The sequence below is a fragment of the Camelus ferus genome, chromosome 32 (assembly GCF_009834535.1).
Source record: "Camelus ferus isolate YT-003-E chromosome 32, BCGSAC_Cfer_1.0, whole genome shotgun sequence".
Taxonomy (NCBI): Eukaryota; Metazoa; Chordata; class Mammalia; order Artiodactyla; family Camelidae; genus Camelus; species Camelus ferus.
Window position 1 is genome coordinate 13,486,690 of NC_045727.1, and position 19,032 is coordinate 13,505,721.

Genomic DNA, 19,032 nt, shown 5'->3' on the forward strand with positions numbered 1-19,032 from the left:
ATACTAGAGGGGACACCACTGTGGGACAGCCACGGCTTTGCCAGAGTTCCACAGCATGGCACTCCACAGTCTGCACGGTCCCTTTACATGCAACCCAGAAGCAGACAGGAATTATAGCCCCATTTTACAGGCCAAGAAACCAAGGCTCAGCAATGGGGAGATCCTTGGCCAAAGGCTCCATGCCCAATGGCAGAGGTGGAGCCAGAACCCAGTTTAGCTCCTGCTAGTGCCCCTGCCCTGCCTCTGGGGGTTGGGGAGGGTCAAGGTGGGCAGGTGAGCCCCAGCCAAGGAGGGCCAGCCTGGGGCAGGGGACACACAGTGAGATGGAGCTAGGAGCTGGGTTCTTGGGGAAGGGGGTGGGTTGGGGGGCCCAGACTCTGAAGAAAGCTGCCATACTAGCCCTGGACTGCCCACCACTGGACTCTTTGATGAGAAAGGATAAATTTCAAATTTGTGCCTTTCGGTGGGATGTGAGCCCCACTCTGCACTAACTGTGTGCAGGGCCTGAGCTGAAGCATCATCCCCAGTTCACAGGTGAGGAGAGTGAGGCTCGGGGCAGGAGGTGACTTGTCACACCACATAAAGAGCAGGGGGTCCATCTCTGCAGTCAGACCGGGAGTTTGATGAATTTCTCAGTAGGAGACCAGAGAGGAGGCCACAGCCACAGGTCCTGGGCTGCGGGGCACTCAGGGGACCGTCGTCACCTTGCCTTCAGCCATCAGAGGGATGCGTTGGGCCAGCAGCACCTCTGTCCCCAAGGGAGCAGAAACAGGGCCCCCAACATTCTGCTTTTGAAGGGCAGCCTTGCAGGCAGGTTGAGTCCCAACAGGCCACGCTCACCAGGGCCAGGCCGTTTGGGGTGTCCAGAGTGGCAGAAAGAAAAGAGACTGAACATCACTAATTATTAGGGAAATGCATATCAAAACCACAGTGAGACACCACCTCACACCCTGGAGGATGGCTACTATCAAACAACAGAAAATTTAAGTGTTGGTGAGGATGTGAATAAAGGGGAACCCTTGTGCATTGCTACTGGGAATCTAAGATGGTTGCAGCCATTATGCAAAACAGGATGACCGTTCCCCAAAGAGTTAAACAGAATTACCAAATGATCCAGAATATTTCTGGGTATATACCCAAAAGAACCGAAAACAGGAACTCGAACAGGTATCTGTACACTAATGTTTGTAACAGCTTTATTCGTAATAGCCAAAAGGTGGAAACAACCCAAGTATCCATTAACAAATGAATGGATAAACAAAACATGGTCTATTCATACAATAGAATATTATTTAGCCTTAAAAAGGAAGGAAACTCTGACATGTGCTGCAACCTGAATGAACCTTGATGACATTAAACTAAGGAAAATAAACCAGACACAAAAGGATGAATGCATGATTCTCTTTACAAGAAGTACCCAGAGTAGTCAGATTCCCAGGGACAGAAAGGGCAATGGTGGTTGCCCGTGTTACCCTTTCAGGTTGGGCCCCCACAGTGCCGCTGGAGCCAACAGAACGAGACCGAGTTCAGTTTAGAAGCAAAGGAAAGCTTTATACTCTGATCAAAGGAGGGAGAGGTGGGAGCTCGAGCCCTAGAGTCCTCCGAGGCTGACTCGCGGCTGCTTTATAGGGCAGTGTCAGCCGGGAGGGGGCCGACTCGTTCTTGCCGGTCTGCGCAGGCGTGTGGCTCACAGCGCGACCTATCGCTGTGTTCTGCGCAGCCTCCCTGCTCACCTCCTGCTGCCGCCATCTTGAATCGAGCATTGTGCGCAGCTGCACACGGCCCGTCGAGCTGAGGTGTCCCTGTAGCCATTTTGCACCAGGAACTCTGGTCTGAGTACAGGACTTCTGCACACGGCTCTCTGTGAGCTAGTAAAACAAGACTAAGCACAAAGGAAAACAAACAAATAAGGTTAGACTTTATTACCCAGATTCTGTTCTTATTTCCTGGAAGTCCTTAATTGGCTTTGCCAGAGACACCGGGGACTGGGGGGTAGGGAGAGGGGAAAATGGGGAAGTTTAATGTTTAATGAGGACAGAGGTTTAGCTGGGGAATGAAAAAGTCCTGGAGTTGGATGGTGGTGCTGGTTGCACAACAATGTGAATGTACTTAATGCCACTGAACTGTACTCTTAAAAATAGTTGAAATGGCAAAGTTTATGTTAGGCACGTTTTACCACACACACATAAAAAGGGAAACAAACAAGGATTAGAGACCTAAATATAGGAGCTAAAACCATAAAACTCTCAGAAAAACACATGGAGGTATATCTACACGACCTTGGATTTGGCAATGTTTTCTTAGATATGACACTAAAAGCATAAGCAAGAAGAGAAAAAGTACAGAAGTCAGACTTCATTAAAATGAGGAACCTCTGTGCATCAAAGGACACTAAAGAGAGTGAAAAAACCCTCAGAACCGAAGGAAATACTTTCAAATTATAAAAAGGAAACAATTTTTTCAAATTATGTATCTGATAAAAGGTGAAAATCCAGAATATATAAAGAATTCTTACAAGTTAACAGTAAGAAGACCACCCAACTTAAAATTAGGTAAAGACATTTTAAAAACTTGAATAGACATTTCCCTTTGTTATTGTTGTTTTTTGGGGGCATGATTAGGTTTATTTATTTAGTGGAGGTACTGGAGCATGAGAACCCAGGACCTTGTGCATGCTAGGCATGCACTCTACCACTGAGCTACACCCTCTCCCCCGAATAGACATTTCTCCACAGAAGATACACAAATGGCCAAAAAGCACATGAAGAAATGCTCAAGGTCATTAGTCATTAGAGAAATGCAATTCAAAATCACAGTGAAACACCGCTGAAACCCACTAGGATGGCTATGATAGCAAAATAAGAAAACAGACAAGGAACCCTCGGACATCGGCAGGGGGAATGTAAAATAATGCAGCCACTTTGGAAAACAGTGGCAGTTTCTCAAAAGGTTGAACATGGACTTACTATACGAATCAGCACTTCTACTCCGAGAGGTACACCCAAGAGAAGTGAAAACGTGTTTTCGCAGAAACTTGTACAAAAAATGTTCATAGCAGCATTATTCATAAAAGCCAAAAGTGGAAATAACACAAATGTCCATCAACTGATCAATAGATACATAAAATGTGGTATATTTATACAAAGGAATATTTTTCAGCCATAAAAAGGAATGCGGTACTGATACATGCTGCAACATGGATGAACTTTGTATATATTATGCTAATTTAAAGAAGCCAGTCACAAAAGGTCACATACTGTATGAGTCGTTTTATATGAAATATTCAGAATAGGGAAATCTGCAGGAATAGAAAGATTAGGAGTTGCCAGAGGCTGGAGCAGGGATGCAGGAAATGGGGAATGACCGCTAATGGGTACAGGGTATTTTGTGCGGAGTGAAAATGTTCTGCAAATAGATAGCGGTGATGGTTGCACAGTCTTGTGAATATACTTTAAAAAAATCACTGAACTGGACAGCAGCATGTAAAACAATGAAGCTAGAACACTCCCTTACACCATATACAAAAATCAACTCAAAATGGATCAAAGACTTAAACATAAGGCAAGATACAATAAACCTCCTAGAGGAAAACATAGGCAAAACATTATCTGACATACATTTCAAAAATTTTCTCCTAGAAGAAATAAAAGCAAGAATAAACAAATGGGACCTAATGAAACTTACAAGCTTCTGCACAGCAAAGGAAACCAGAAGTAAAACAAGAAGACAACCTACGGAATGGGAGAAAATTTTTGCAAATGAAACCGACAAAGGCTTGATCTCCAGAATATATAAGCAGCTCATACGACTCAATAAGAAAAGAATAAACAACCCAATCCAAAAATGGGCAGAAGACCTAAACAAGCAATTCTCCAAGGAAGACATACAAATGATCAAAAGGCACGTGAAAAAATGCTCAATATCACTAATTATCAGAGAAATGCAAATCAAAACTACAATGAGGTATCACCTCACACCAGTCAGAATGGCCGTCATTCAAAAATCCACAAATGACAAATGCTGGAGAGGCTGTGGAGAAAGGGGAACCCTCCTACACTGGTGGTGGGAATGCAGTTTGGTGCAGCCACTATGGAAAACAGTGTGGAGATTCCTCAAAAGACTAGGAAGAAACTTACCGTATGACCCAGGAATCCCACTCCTGAGCTTGTATCTAGAAGGAATCCTACTTCAGGATGACACCTGCACCCCAATGTTCATAGCAGCACTATTTACAATAGCCAAAACATGGAAACAGCCTAAATGTCCATCAACAGGTGACTGGTTAAAGAAGATGTGGCATATTTATACAATGGAATACTATTCAGCCATGAAAACTGACAACATAATGCCATTTGCAGCAACATGGATGCTCCTGGAGAATGTCATTCCTAAGTGAAGTAAGCCAGAGAGAGAAAGAAAAATACCATATGAGATCGCTCATATGTGTAATCTAAAAAACAAAAACAAAAACAAACAAACAAAAACAAAGTGTGAATACAGGACAGAAATAGACTCATAGACAGAGAATACAGACTTGTGGTTGCCAGGGGGTTGGAGGGTGGGAAGGGATAGACTGGGATTTCAAAACTGTAGAATAGATAAACAAGATTATACTGTATAGCACAGGGAAATATACACAAAACGTTATGATAACTCACAGAGAAAAAAATGTGACAATGAATGTGTATATGTCCATGAATGACTGAAAAATTGTGCTGAACACTGGAATTTGACACAACATTGTAAAATGATTATAAATCAATAAAAAATGTTAAAAAAAACACTGAATTGTACACTTTAAAAATGGTCAACTTATGATGTGTGAATTGTATCACACTTTAAGAAAAAATTTTAATAAAAAAGAGATGAACATTAAAAAATAAATAAATGAATAAATAAATAAATAAATAAATAAGCCTAATTATCCCCAAAAAATTAAAAAAAAAAAAAAAAGATGAAACTGCCCAAGGGTTGAAGGGGAAAAGCAGACTGTCACAGAGTGGTGGCCAGAGCTCCACTGGGTCTCTGGTGAGGCACCCCAACCCCATTCCCCTTTCTTCTGCCCTTTATAGGCCCTGCCACCTCACCTCCCTGTGGTCTGAATCCCACCCCTGTTTGTTTCTTGCCCGCAGTGCTTGCCCCACAGTGAGGCTCCTGTACCCCCTGGTCTCCCTCCATACTCACCCAGCTGGTTCTGGTAGAACAGCATTTCACATTTCTTAGTAACCAATCCCCTGTGGGACAAGGGGTTCCAGGGTGTGGAGTGGGTGGCCCTGTCTGTCCCCTGCAGTTGTTAGTTGGTCGTTGCCACGGTCCCCTGAGAGCTTGGCAAACAAGGACTAGGAGAAGACATGTACTGTGGGTGGTTCTCCTTTGCAGAAGCTTTTGTTTTGAAGGAGGGAGATTAAATTCTACTGGCCTCAAGACACCCTGCAGCCCAAGGTGGGTGGATGCATGCCTCCTAACACACGATGATTTAGACCTTTTATCGAGCACTTACTGTGTTCCAGGCACAATGTTAAGCCCTCTGGGGGAAGGCAGAGCTGGGCTGTGGTTCTGGTACAGGTTCCAGAACCACACAGGCTTGGGTTCAAATCCTAACTTCCCATTTCCTGGCTGTGTGACTTCAGAAAAGTTTCTTAATCTCTCTGACCTTTCATATCTTTGACTGTAAAACGGGGATATCCCTATCTGTTTCCAAACGGTTTGACAATGATGTAACATTTTCTCTCAGCACAGAGAAAATGCTCAAAAAAAATGGGAGACTATGAGTTCTTTGCAGGCGGGGACCCAATTTACTGTAGTATCCTCAACTCTGCCTTCTGTGTGGTTTCCATTTTCTCACCTCCACACCTTGGCCTACGCCATCACCTCCACTTGGGATGCCCTTTCCTCTACTCCCATCTCCGCTATTTGACATCCTCCCTTTCTTCAAGGTCTGGCTCGGTGCCACCTGTATCCCATTTGGGGTGACTTCTGTGCCTGGGTCCTCTCCCTGATTAGGGAGCTGAGACGGTGGGATGGCCTCTAGCATGACAGAAAAGTGGTTAATTGCACGGGCTTAGCTCTGGATGGATTACTTAATTTCTCTGTACCTCAGTTTGCTTGTCTGTTAAGTGGTCTTAACAATGGTACCTACCCACAGGGGGCTCCGAGAATTAAATCAGGTGATGCATTTAGTGTGGGGCCTGACATGTAATAAGCCTTTGATAAACGCAGTAGATCTATGCTAATATGATAGCCACAAGCATGGGGAAATTTAAAGTAAAATTAATCAATATTTAATTTAATTAAAACTTGGGTTCCTCATTCTCACTAACCACATTTCACATGTGACAGCTGGCTTCCAGTGATGTCCAGTAGGACACAGCCCAGGTACAGAACAGTTCCATCATCGCAGAAAGTTCCAGTGGACAGCGCCATAGACGATGATGATGTGTGCACACAGTAGGTACTCTGTGTCTATTTGTGGTCTGGCTCAGGAAAAACACATAGGGGTGTCTCTGAAGGCTGACAGCTCCTGGAAGGACCCCCAACTCCTCCTCCTGGCCCTCCCTGCCCAGCCTCTGATGTCCCCAGTGGTAACTGGGGCACCTCACATTAGAGGGATTAGGGCAAGAGAAAGGAGACTGGTGAGAAACGGGCAGGATTAGGGGCTAATGAGAGGGTGGTGGAGGAACCCAATTTCCGCATACTGCCTGCCTGGCGGGAGGTGGGTGTGGGTAGCAACGGGGGCTTTGCAGAAAGAGGCTGGAATGTGAAGTGGGGCTGGACTAGGGTATGAAGAGTTATCTAACTGCGCCTGAGGGCACTCAGCGGCTCCCCAGATGGTGGGAGAGAGCCAAAGACGGCCCCCCTTCTCCTTCTGGACCCAGCTCTTTTGGGGGCCCAGAGCAAGGAGTTGTCAGCACTAACCCAGATCAGCCTAAATGTCCCAAGATAGCCCAGGGGTGGGGACTCAGGATGTCCTAGGGGTAGGGAGCCTGAAAGAAGAGGCGTGGATTAGCTCAGCTGTTGGGACCGAGGTTAAACCAAGGTTAAGTTTTAGGCCCTGTGGACCCTCTCCAGGCCTGGAAGATGCGGCCACATGGCCATGCTAGAGTCTCAAGCAGATGTGCCCCTGGTTTCTTTATAGGTTATTGACAGTCACTGACAATGTAGCCTCTGCTCCCTTGGAGCTTCTGACAGCTGGAGAATAATCCCTTAGACATGCACGACCCTTGACAGTCTGTGTGTCTCACTAGATCTTCCTTCCAACCATGTGAGGTGGACAGGGCAAGCATTAATAGCCCTATTCTATAAAAGACACAAGTGACACTCCAAAATGTCACCTTAAAGGGGAGTGAGGAGCAGGGATGGGGGAACCTCAGGTACCACGACAGAAATCAAAGGACAGGAGAAATTTCTTGGCTTCCCTTATCACCTCACATACAAGGGAAATGCCCTTCACTGATAAGGTGTTTAACATCCCAAGAAGCACCCTCACTGCCCCAAGGACATCAGCATGCCCCACCTGCCCCTTAGGGCCCAGGGTCCCTCGAGTCCTCAGGATCTGAGCAATGAGAAGAGACGGCAGCAGGGTTAGGGGTCGGTGCTCAGCCCTTCTCTGTATTGAAGCTGCAGGGCCAGCACCAAAGGATAGAATTTGAAAGACAGGAAAATAGTTGTCAGCTCTGTGGACAAACAAACCTTCAGTAAGAACACTTTCTGAGTTCCATTTTTCTGCCCCAGCCTGTCTCCTCTTCAATATGGACACTTGTTGCAAAAAGAAATGAGCTTCCCACCCTGAAAAAGTGAATAAACTGTTTACTAGACTGACCAAGTCCCTGACTTTTAACTATCAGAGCTGGGTGAGGATGATCTTTGCAGAACCTTAGATGTGGCGGTCTCTTCACTGGTGAGATGGGGAGACTGAGGGTCAGAGAGAAGGGGTGTCTGCAGAGAGCTGTCCTCACTCCCCCTGAAACTACCCCCTTCCCTGGAGGCCTGAGAGCACTGAGCAGGGTTCTACAAGCACCCACCTGGGCTCCTATCCACGAGAGGCCAGCCTTACTCCCTCAGCCTCCTCCACCTGGCAGGGGACCTCTGGCACACCCTCCTGTGCCCGCCTGCCCCCTAGAACAGTCCCAGAGCCAAGCACGGGACCTCACTTAATCCCAGTTATGTAATGTGCAATCCAACAGTTGGCCAAGGAGGAGGAGCCTAGAGCCACACCCAGGAGTAGGGGCAAAAGGCCCCGCGGTCAGGGCCACAGACAAGGCTTAGCTTCTGCCTGGAGTGGCCCGCACTCCTCGAGCCTCACCCAGCACCATGAGTGGCCGAGTCGGAGACCTGAGCCCCAAGCAGGCAGAGACCCTGGCCACAGTAAGAGCCGGAGGAAAGGGCTGAGGGCCGGGGTCGGGGTGGAGGGGTGGTGGTGGCTGGAACCCTGCTCCAGTCTGTTGGCTCAACACATCCATGACATTGTCTCTCTGCTGTCACCTCACCCAGGGTCAGGTCTCATGATGCCCAGTGGCATCAGCCCCGTCCAGGGCAGGGATTGAGGGAACAGCACCACTTCCAGGCTATAGAGGGGTGCCAGATCAAGCCCGACTTCTCATCCAGGAGCCAGACCCAGAGAGCTTTATCTGACATGCCCCGTCCCCACCTCCCCTCAGGGGGAAGCCCGAGATGCGGATGGTCTGCCCTCTGACTGTCCCCCTTCACTCCCTAGGACCCTGAAAGATGGCCTGTCTGTAAGAGCTGAGAGACGGGGTGGGGTGTGTTGTCATCCTCACGATCAACAGGGCAGAGAACGCATAATCACTAACCACGTTTCTGTAAAAAATGAGATAGAAAAAAGACAGAAGCCTCAGTGGGCTAACACATGGAAAGAACTAAGAATACATCCATATTCCGGTTCACCCCCCCCCCCCCCCCGTTTATCCTTTCTTCCATCCATCCTCCCTCCCCTACCCACCCATCTATCTAGCCCTCCTTTGGTCATTTATCCACCAGTCTCCCCTTTTCTTCTACTGACTTCAGCCATCTCTCCTTCTGTCCATCCACCAGTCATTGGTTTCTCCTTTGTTTTGCATTCATCCATCCTTTCTTCTTTCTCTTCACTACCCATGCATCTGCCCACCCGTCCTTCCATCACTGTGGGCCAGACTGCACTGGAAGAGAAGGAGGGAAGATGAAAACAATCACTGAGTCTGGAGCCAAGGCTCAGTGTGAAAACCTCTTCAACCGACATCTCTCTTCCCAGTTCCGAGAAAATGTCCAGGACGTGTTGCCTGCCCTCCCCAACCCGGATGACTATTTCCTTCTGCGCTGGCTCCGAGGTGAGGGCAGAGATGGGGGAAGTCAGGGAGAAGTGGCAGTGAGAGGGGCCTGGTCCCAACCAACTGTTCCATGAGGACCCGTGGTTCTCAGGAGCCGACCACACGGTCTTGATTCACATGTTCAGGTCCAGGAGAGGGGAGGGGGCAGGAAGGAGAGCCCCATGCCCTCCATAGCTCCCCACTACCCAGGACCAGGACAAGATGACTGCAAGGCAACCTCTTTCCCACCCCATGCCTTCCTTCCACCTTCCCACAGCTCGGAATTTCGACCTGCAGAAATCAGAGGCCATGCTCCGCAAGGTGAGTCCCATCCCCCTTGGAAATTTGGTGAGGGACTTTGTTGGGGGGTGGCCCGTGCCTTGAGCTCCTCCCTCATCCCCTCCTCAGAAGTGATGGGTGCCATCTGGGGTCTTACCACTCATCTCCCTTTCAGTACATGGAGTTCCGGAAGACCATGGACATTGACCACATCCTTGATTGGCAGCCCCCCGAGGTGAGCCAACACCACCACCATGCACACCCCCCTGGAGTTTTACAGACATACCACCGAAGCAGCTTCTGGACCACTGGGAGCCATGAGTGAAGGCCAGCAAGACTGAGAGGCCTGTGGAACCCCCAACACCCACAGGCCTGCAGGCACCTCTCCGGTGATAATTAAGACTATTTCCTGGGGGCTTATGAGGTCCAGGCCTGAGTTAAGACTTTACCTGCATGAGCTTATTTAATCCTCACAACCCCATGAAGCAGGTACCATTGCCCCCATTGTACACATGAGGACACTGAGGCCCAGCAGTGGTTAAGTAGCCTCCCCAAAGTCCCGCAGCCTCCCCAGAGTCCCACAGCCCCAGGGTGGAGCTAGGATTTGAGCTCAAGCCTGTCTGTCCTCACACCCAGGCTCTTCACCACCACAGCTAGATCATGGCAGTGAGCCCTCATCCTAGGGCCTTGCTCAAAGCATTGTATCTAGGTGGGGAAGAAACTTAGCCCACCAAGGAGCTGGGGAAAACAGTCCCACCACTGGTGTCTCAGTAAAGCAACAGTCCTAGTTTCATTTGTGGAGCACAAGCTCTGGGCCAGGCACAGTGCTTTCCAGTGTGATTCTGGGGACTTTCCTCCACAGAGGAGGTGGAATGGGGCTCAGAGAGGTGGCATCACTTGCTCAAGGATGCACAGCAGGGAAGCAGTAGTGTCTGTTTTTGAACCAGGTCTGCTGACCTTCAGAATCTATGTTCTTTGTCGCTAAGCCTAACTCCTCTCTATGGAAAGGGACATGGGAGACTCTGGGGCAGAACTAAGGAGCCCAGAGGCCTCAAGCAGCCCTGGCTGAGGCCTGTCTTTGCCATGTGCCTGCTGTGAGCAAGGTCCCCCGCTGCAAGCCCCTGAGTTTCCTCACTTGGACAGTAGTGCCACCCTCCAGGGGAGGGGCAGTGCTAGTATCATGGTGCATGTAGGCTTGGGCTACCTGCCTGGGAGTTTCGGAGGTGCATAATGCCAAGTGTTGTGTGTCCTGCCATGCCCAGGTGGTCCAGAAGTACATGCCTGGGGGCCTGTGTGGCTATGACCGTGACGGCTGCCCCGTGTGGTATGACATCATCGGGCCACTTGACCCCAAGGGCCTGCTGTTCTCAGTCACCAAGCAGGATCTGCTCAAGACCAAGATGAGAGACTGTGAGCGCATCCTGCACGAATGTGACCTGCAGACACAGCGGGTGAGGCTGCCAGGGGACACAGTCCCAGGGACACACCTGTGCTCTCTGGTGTCACGGTCAGGAAGCTCTGGGGTCAAACACCAGCTCTGCTGCTTCCCAGCTGTGCCACCTTGGGAAGCCACCTCACTTCTCTGAGCCTGTTTCCTCACCTACAAAGCAGGGACAGTAATAAATAATGGTTGCAAACATTAAGCAAGATAATACAAATATATGGCCAGCATACAGGGCTGAATGCATATTTCTCAGCAATGCTAGACACTGTTCTTCCCTCTGAGTCTTGGCCTCTGCTGTTCCTTCTGTCTAGATAACCTGGACCCCTGCACACACCTACCTCCCCCACCTCCCTTGGCTCTCTCCTATCTATCTCTCAGGTTTCAAACTGTCACCTTCTCTGAGGCCCCTGTCTGAGTTGAGGTGTGTTTCCACAGCTCCTGTGCTGGCCAATCATAGCACTCACCTCGGGACCACGGTGACCTGGTTACTTATCAGTCTCCCCAACCAGACTGTAAACTCTTGAAGGACAAGAGCTGTGCATTATTGAGCCTTATATGTTATACTTTCAGTGTCTGGTTCAAAATAGATGCTTAATCACATCATTTGGACAAATTGGTGGATGCATGAGTTGGAGTATGAATTTGAAAATGGATGGTGAATTGATGAATGGATGAGTCAATTAACAGATGGATGGACAGATGGACAGATGGCTGAGTGGATAAATGAATAGGTAATGGATGGTGGGTGGATGGTGGGTGGATGGTGGGTGGATGGTGAGTGGATGGTGGGTGGATGGCTGGTAAATGCATTCCCTGTTTTGTCCACTCATTCCTGAGGACAGAGTAAGAGGCTGGGAGAAGCCCTGAGGGGTCATGTGCTGTGGTCATGACCTCCCAAGTTCTGAGCTGGCACCCTGATCTTTGCTTTCATCCTTGCAGCTGGGGAGGAAGATTGAGACCATAGTGATGATATTTGACTGTGAAGGCCTGGGACTGAAGCACTTCTGGAAACCCCTGGTGGAAGTGTACCAGGAGGTGAGGAGAAGGCCCCTGGGTGCCCTGCTTGCTTTAACAACCAGTTTGGTCTGGTGTCACCTTGCTGCTCACTCAGAGCCAGGATTTGGTAAAATGTGGTGGTCTTCCTGGGCCCCATCACTGGAACTCAGGACCCAGAGATATGTTTCTTGGAAGAGGCCTCAGGGGCAACACTGTACTGAGACCCCAGGGGCCAGCTTCTGACAAAGCCTCCCCACCCCTGTCATCCCTAGCTCTGTGACTCCGGCAAGTCACTTTATCCCTCCATGCTTTGTCGTCCTCACCTACAAAATGGGGATACTGACAGTCTGAGTTTCAAAAGGATGTAGGGATACTTAAGTGAGTTGATATGTAAAGTGTATACACAGTGCTTGGCAAATTGTGAACGTTTAATAAACAGTGGTCATTACTATTACTGTACTCCCATTACTATACTATTTACTCTAAAAATGATTATTATGATGTAATTATTATTTGGGTGTGGTTGCAATAGTCTGTGGTGAGCTGTGGGAACACAGGGGCCAGTGGAGGTGATGGAAGAAAGGGAAACCTTCCACAGCCCTCTGGATGGGGGTAGCAGAAGAAGGGGTGTGGGCTCTGATGAGGTCTTCCTTGATTCCACAGTTCTTTGGCCTCCTTGAAGAGAATTATCCAGAGACCCTGAAATCCATGCTAATTGTGAAAGGTGTGTGGCAAATGACTTCACTACCCTGTGCCTTTGTTTCCTCATCTGTACCCTGGGAGCAGTAATAGTGCCTTCTTCCCTGAGTAGCAGTGAAGCAGGTTGGTTACTTGGCTGCATGCAAATCACTCAGAGTGCCTGAAACAGAGTAAGTGGTCCATAAATTGTAACTTCCATGGTTGGTTTTACTGCAAGAAGAGTCAGCTTCAACTCCAGCTCTTCCAGGAATCCCTCCTCACTTCTCCCACTGTGTTGATCTCTCCCTCCCCAAACTGCCTCTGGCACTGGCAGCTGGTTCAGCCCAGTCTGACCTTTCCTATCTACTGCCTTCTGGGGCCTCCAGTTGTCTGTGTGTGTGTTCATCCTGATTTCCTTGGGTTGTCTGCTCCTTGAAGACAAGACTTCTGATTCTCCACTTCTGTTGTATCCCTCATAGGCCTGGGACCAGGTGGAAACTCAATAGGCTTTTGGGTGGCTGTTGTTTGCATGGGTGGGTGGCTGGAAAGGTGGCTGTATGTTAGATGATTGACTGGTTGACTGGTTGATTTATTGCTTACTTGGTTGTCTAGTTGACTGGCCAGTTGGCTGGCTGGCTAGATGACTGACTAGTGGTTGGTTGGATGGTTGTTAACTTGGTAGACTGATTGAGTAACTAGTTAGCATTTTGGTTGGCTATGAGGGTGAGTGGGCAGTTGGCAGACTGGTTAGTTGGTTGGCTGGTTTGTTGTTTGGTTGGATCTTGGATGGTTGACTGCTGGTTGTTTGAATGGTTGGCTGGTTGGTTATTTGAATGGTTGACTAGTTGGAAAAGGCAGTTGTTTGGGCAGTTAGGTGGTTGTTCAATTGGCTGATTGGTTTGATGATTGGCAGACATGTTGATTGGTTCTTTGACTATTCAGTAGGTTGGCTGATTGGTTGGTAGGCTGATTGATGGCTGGTTAGAAGGTGAATTGATTAGCTATTTGTTGGTTGGTTTGTTAGCTGTTTGATATATTGGATGATTGGATGGTGGGGTTAGTTGGCTGCTTGTTGTTTTGATTGACCAGTTGGTTGGATGGTTTGTCAGGTGCAGGGCATCGGAACTTGCCAAAGTAATTCATGATTCCTCCATATTGTTGACTATGATTATGACTGTTATGGTGACAGTGGCCCGGTGGAATTATTTTTACCATTATACTTGCTTTATATCTCTGCAGCCACCAAACTGTTCCCTGTGGGATACAACCTCATGAAGCCCTTCCTGAGTGAGGACACTCGCAGGAAAATTGTAGTGTTGGGAAGTAAGTAGTTTCAGCTCCATTCTCTGAGTTCTGTGCATGAACTTTGGAGTAAGTTTGGTCCATCACACCAGCCAGAGATACAGGCATCACCTAGAGTCAGAGGCTCCTCATTCTTGAAGATGAAGGGGGTCTTACACTATAGAGTCTATCCAGTTACCTCCTCCTTACTCCCTGCCATACCTCTTCAGTGACTAAGGCCTCCACGTCTTCTTCCTAATCAGTTTCAGTTTGGTTTCTAGTCAACCCCTGGGCTATGGGCCTCAGTTTCCTTTTAATACTCATCACTTCAGTGCTTCTAAAGGCATTTTGGGCTGAGGAGGACAAGGAAGAAGAGCAGGAAGAGATGTGATTCAGAGGAGGAAGGCTCAGTAAGAAGGGACTGGATAAGTAAACACAATGCATCCACTTGGATTATTGGGCAGTCATGAAAAATGATTTGATATCATAGGAAATGTCACTGAGTTAAAAGGAGATTATAAAGTGGTGTGGATAATATGATCTTATTTTTGTAAAAACAAAAATGTATTTCTAGAAGGAAATACAACAAAATGCTGGTTTGTAGATAGCAAGAAATCTGGTGGCTTTTTATTTTTTATATTTCTGTACTTTTAAAAATTTTTTAAATTACATATATTACTTTTATAAGTAGGTAAAATTATTTATTTTAATGACAGGGAAAGAGAAAGAAAAAGAGAGGAGAAATAGTTCTTAAACTCAAGCAGTGACCCTGATAATTTGGAGGATAATTTCTCACCAGCAGAATGGTCAAATCATCAAATCATGTGGTCTAAGGATCTGGGGGGATGGGTATAAATCTTACAAATCCTTGTTTTCTCTCCCTTCCTGATACCTGAGTCTCTGTCTCTGCCCAGTTCCACTGGGGTAGGGAACCAGGTGGATCACAAGATAGCCCCCAAATCCTGGAGCAGTGTGGGTAACTGCCATATTCCAGATTCAAGTCCAAGGTTCTGCCCCACTTGGTGGTGCATAGGGCTCTGTGCACGTGGCCCTGGTGTGCCAAGCATTGTGGTCTTTCCTCTCATCCCACTAGTATCAAGGAATCTCCCAAGACCACAGGCGGGGATAGCCCAGGTTGGTTATGGGGCTGGGGCCATGGGACAGCCGGGACCCAGAACGCTTAGACCTTTGCGTAGGGCATGAAGAACAGTAATGGGTATTATGCTTGAGGAGATTAAGCAGCAAAAGGAGGAAGGTCTTTTCAGAGGTACAGGGCCATCCATCTTCCACCCAGAGGTCTGACTTGGGTATGCCACTTGCACCTTATGTGGCTCCCAACAAGGTCCTTGACCTCATTGGGCCTTTTATTTTTCCATATAGTAAGGACCTCATTGGGCTTTAAAGTCTCCTTGAGACAGTTAGATAACTCTTATCTTGACTGCTCATGACTGGAAGACCCTCAAAAATGTGCAAAGCCATCAGCCAGGGGAAAACATGTTTTTATAGCAACATGATGCTGGAAGATACTTTCTGTAGCCCGAGGCCTGGGTAGCTAAGGAATTGGCTCTGGCAGCCTAGCTCCCTTAGGGCTTCTCCCCAAGCTCAGGTCCTCCTGGTAGGAGTGCATCCCCTCCATGCTCAGTAATCACCCTTCAACTCCTCTGCCCACAGGCAACTGGAAGGAAAGTTTGCTAAAACTCATCAGTCCTGAGGAACTGCCTGCTTATTTTGGGGGTACCCTGACCGATCCAGATGGGAACCCCAAATGTTTAACTAAGGTATGAAGAGCCCCAGGACAGGGGAGGGAAGAGGAGTAGAGCTGGGTTCTTTCTCACCTACTCATTCATTCCACAAATGTCTATGGAGAGACTCCTGTGGACCAGGTATTGAATAAGTCCCAGTCCTGCCTTAACAGAGCAAGAAATGAGGACATTTTGATCCAGAGGGATGAGCTGGAAGGAGAATTTCAAGAAGAGGCCCAGACCCAGGTTGGAGGGTCAGAGGAGGCTTCCCCTGGGAGTGGGGAAGGATAGGATAAGCAGGTACTGCAGGATGTGGTTAAAGCATCTCAGGCAGGAGAAACAGCATGAAAGAGCATGAACAAGAGGGGAGCAAGCCCATTCTGTTCCTTGTCCACAGATCAACCATGGTGGGGAGATCCCCAAGGCTATGTACGTGCGGGACCAGGTGAAGACTCAGTACGAGCACTCGGTGCAGATCAGCCGAGGCTCCTCGCACCAGGTGGAGTACGAGATCCTGTTCCCAGGCTGTGTCCTCAGGTAAGGGACAGGCTACTGACCCACCCCTGGCTGGGCCCTAGCCCCTCGGGGACCCATCAGACTGAGCAGCAACTTGTCTCTGTCCCTCCCCCAACACAGGTGGCAGTTCTCATCTGATGGTGCAGACATTGGCTTTGGCGTTTTCCTGAAGACCAAGATGGGGGAGCGGCAGCGGGCTGGGGAGATGACAGAGGTGCTACCCAGCCAGCGCTATAATGCCCACATGGTACCCGAGGACGGGAGCCTCACCTGCCCAGAAGCTGGTGTCTGTAAGTCTGCCCTGGCTGGGTCCCAGCTCTGGAAGGTTGGAGCCATCTGTCCCATGGCTTAGAGGAAGAAACAGAGGGGTAGTGACATTGAGCTTAGGTCAGTGCCATTCATCTATACTGTCACTCATTTGGTCCACACTCAAGAGCACGTATGATGTGCCAAGAACCAGAGACAAATGGGCCCTGAAGGGATTGACAGTACTTGGGCCACAGGACCCAGGCAAGGGACAATAGGGCAGGTGCAACTTTCCCCAGGAGGAAACTGGGGGCTCTGAGAGGTAAATCAGAATCCAGAGTCACACAGTTGAGTGTGGTGCCAGGGTCCCACGTCCGCCTTGTAGTTGCATAACCCTGGGCAAAAGTCTTACCAGCCGGGACCCTTGGTTTGCTCCCCTGTGAAGCAGAGGTTACAACCTCTGTCTCTCAGGGTGCTTATGAGGGGGCAGAAGGCATGTGCAGGCCTCACCCAGTACCCTACTTCACCTAAGGGGTCTGGGAGGCCTCTGATGTTCCCAGCTGCTGTCCTTGCACACCCATTATGTGAGTTCCCAGGTGTGGAGACAATAGGATGCAGTAGCCATTGTTCTCAGTGAAGTTGGTGCAATTAAAGCCAGGCTGGGCACGTGCCAGGAGGAGGCCTGCATCTGTTTACAGGCCCTGCTCAGGCGTGGCAGTTCCCATGGGGAAGGGAACAGGAGTAGGGGAACTGGGCCCAGCCTGGCAAACACGGAAGTGGGACTACAGCCTGTCCTCCCCCACGGCTGGGGCAGGGTGCAGGGAGTGTGAAGCCAGACGCATACCCATCTGTCCATCTGTCCCCTCAGATGTCCTGCGCTTCGACAACACCTATAGCTTTGTCCACGCCAAGAAGGTCAGCTTCACGGTGGAGGTGCTGCTCCCGGATAAGGGCATGCAGAAATATGACGAGGAGCTCACCGCTGTCTAGGCAGCCCCTCACTCACCAGAGACCCCTGACCCTCTGCTTTCTGTTGATATATCTCACTCTCCCCCCCAGAAATTACTTGTCAGTCCTCTTGACTCTGTTACATTACTGAATAGAGAAAGGGCTGCCTTGGGGAAAATTCATAGGCAATGGTCAGATCAGGAAAGGTATGAGAGGCATAGCCCTGGAGGATGCCGAGGCTGCAGAAGAGGAGGAAGCCAGGGTAAAAGCAATAGGTGGGTGTCCTTAAAACCCAAGAAATGGGAAAATGAATTTCCTAGCCTTTGTCCTTGCTTCTCCTAAGGCATTTGTGTGTCGTTGAATTTCATCTGATTTATCAGCAAATTGGGTTGGAGGTGTGTCTAAATTCTTTTTACTTCTACTCCTGGTATAGTAGATACTCAGTGTATACTTGTGGAGTTGAATGGAGGTAGGGAGCAGGTGATTCATGGGTGTGCATGAGAAGGAGTCTACCAGGGCAGGTTTCAGCACCTCGGACAGGGACAGGGCTGTGATGGGGAGGGACTCTCCTGGAGACCCAGGTGATCTAGTCCCCAGATTTCTGGCAGTGGCTGCCCTCCTGGGTAGGTAGGAGATGCTTACAGAAGGCTTTGTCTGACTTGGGGCACACAGCTTCCCCAACACATCACTCCCACCCTCGCTGCCTTCCCTTGGAATTCACAACTGTGTTTTAAGCAATTAAAAGCACTTTCCTAGAAGCAAAGGACGTCATGTCTGGCTTGAGCTGCTGCCTGGTAATAATAAAAACAAACAACACAGCTGTCATTCAGTTAGTGCTATGTACCATACACAGTGCCAAATGCTTTATAAGTTTAGCTCACTCACGCCTGCCCTGAGGCTACATAGCATGGCCACCTATGCATAAGGAAACTAAGGCTCAGAGAGGTGAAGTCACTCACCCAACATCACACAGCTCTTAAGTGGCAAACCCACTCCCACTCCGTATCTCTAGTTGGTGGGAAGCAGGCCTCCAGCTCCTGATCTCTAGGGCTCCAGTTTCATCCAGGGGCCAGAGGCTTCCCTCCAGCTCTGAGGGTCCAGGGTGTGGCATGGGGAGGGAAAGAAACCCTACTTTGTAGCCTTGGCCAACGGGTCCCCCATTCCACAGTGGTCAGCAAGCAGTATAGGGGCAGGAAGACCAAGGCCAGCAGGCTCCCCACTGTGTGTGAAGGGAAGTTGTGTCCCAGCTCCCATGGCCCAGAAATGTGAGGGAGGAGACAGGGAAAGAAAGGCCTCAGCTGCCCTTGGGAGGCAAAGACGGTAACTGCAGGCTGTTTCCCTTAAGAGAGAGGGATTAAATTTGGCAGCTGAGGCTGAAAGTCTGAGCCACTTACCCAGGGCAACCTGTGGGCAGAGAATGAGCCAAGTCCCTGCTGATGCTAAGTGGGCACCAGATGCCCCCCGCCGCCTTCCCCAGGAACCCAGTGCTGCAGCAGCCTCTCCAGAGAATCCACCTTCACATCACACACTTAAGGTCAGGTTTGTCCCCAGGCACATGGTACCAACACACACAAGTGCCAGAGCGAGTTGAGGCAAGACC

At 49.0% G+C, this 19,032-nt stretch overlaps 1 protein-coding gene across 1 annotated transcript; it reads left to right on the plus strand.

Moving 5' to 3' along the window:
- Positions 1 to 247: 247 nt before the first annotated feature.
- Positions 248 to 18,257, plus strand: SEC14L3 (SEC14 like lipid binding 3). Its single transcript, XM_006184760.3, has 13 exons — positions 248 to 259; positions 8,260 to 8,364; positions 9,248 to 9,323; positions 9,580 to 9,623; positions 9,757 to 9,816; positions 10,844 to 11,032; positions 11,965 to 12,060; positions 12,685 to 12,745; positions 13,939 to 14,022; positions 15,652 to 15,758; positions 16,120 to 16,259; positions 16,359 to 16,528; positions 17,353 to 18,257. The coding sequence occupies exons 2-13, from the start codon at positions 8,311 to 8,313 to the stop codon at positions 17,472 to 17,474; spliced, it is 1,203 nt and encodes a 400-aa protein (XP_006184822.1). The 5' UTR covers positions 248 to 259; positions 8,260 to 8,310; the 3' UTR covers positions 17,475 to 18,257.
- Positions 18,258 to 19,032: the final 775 nt, after the last annotated feature.

Coding starts and splice junctions, on each gene's coding strand:
- SEC14L3 (XM_006184760.3), top strand. CDS start 8,311: ATGAGTGGCCGAGTCGGAGACCTGAGCCCCAAGCAGGCAGAGACCCTG. Junction 11,033..11,964: donor GTGACCTGCAGACACAGCGG/GTGAGGCTGCCA, acceptor TCATCCTTGCAG/CTGGGGAGGAAGATTGAGAC. Junction 16,529..17,352: donor CTGCCCAGAAGCTGGTGTCT/GTAAGTCTGCCC, acceptor CTGTCCCCTCAG/ATGTCCTGCGCTTCGACAAC.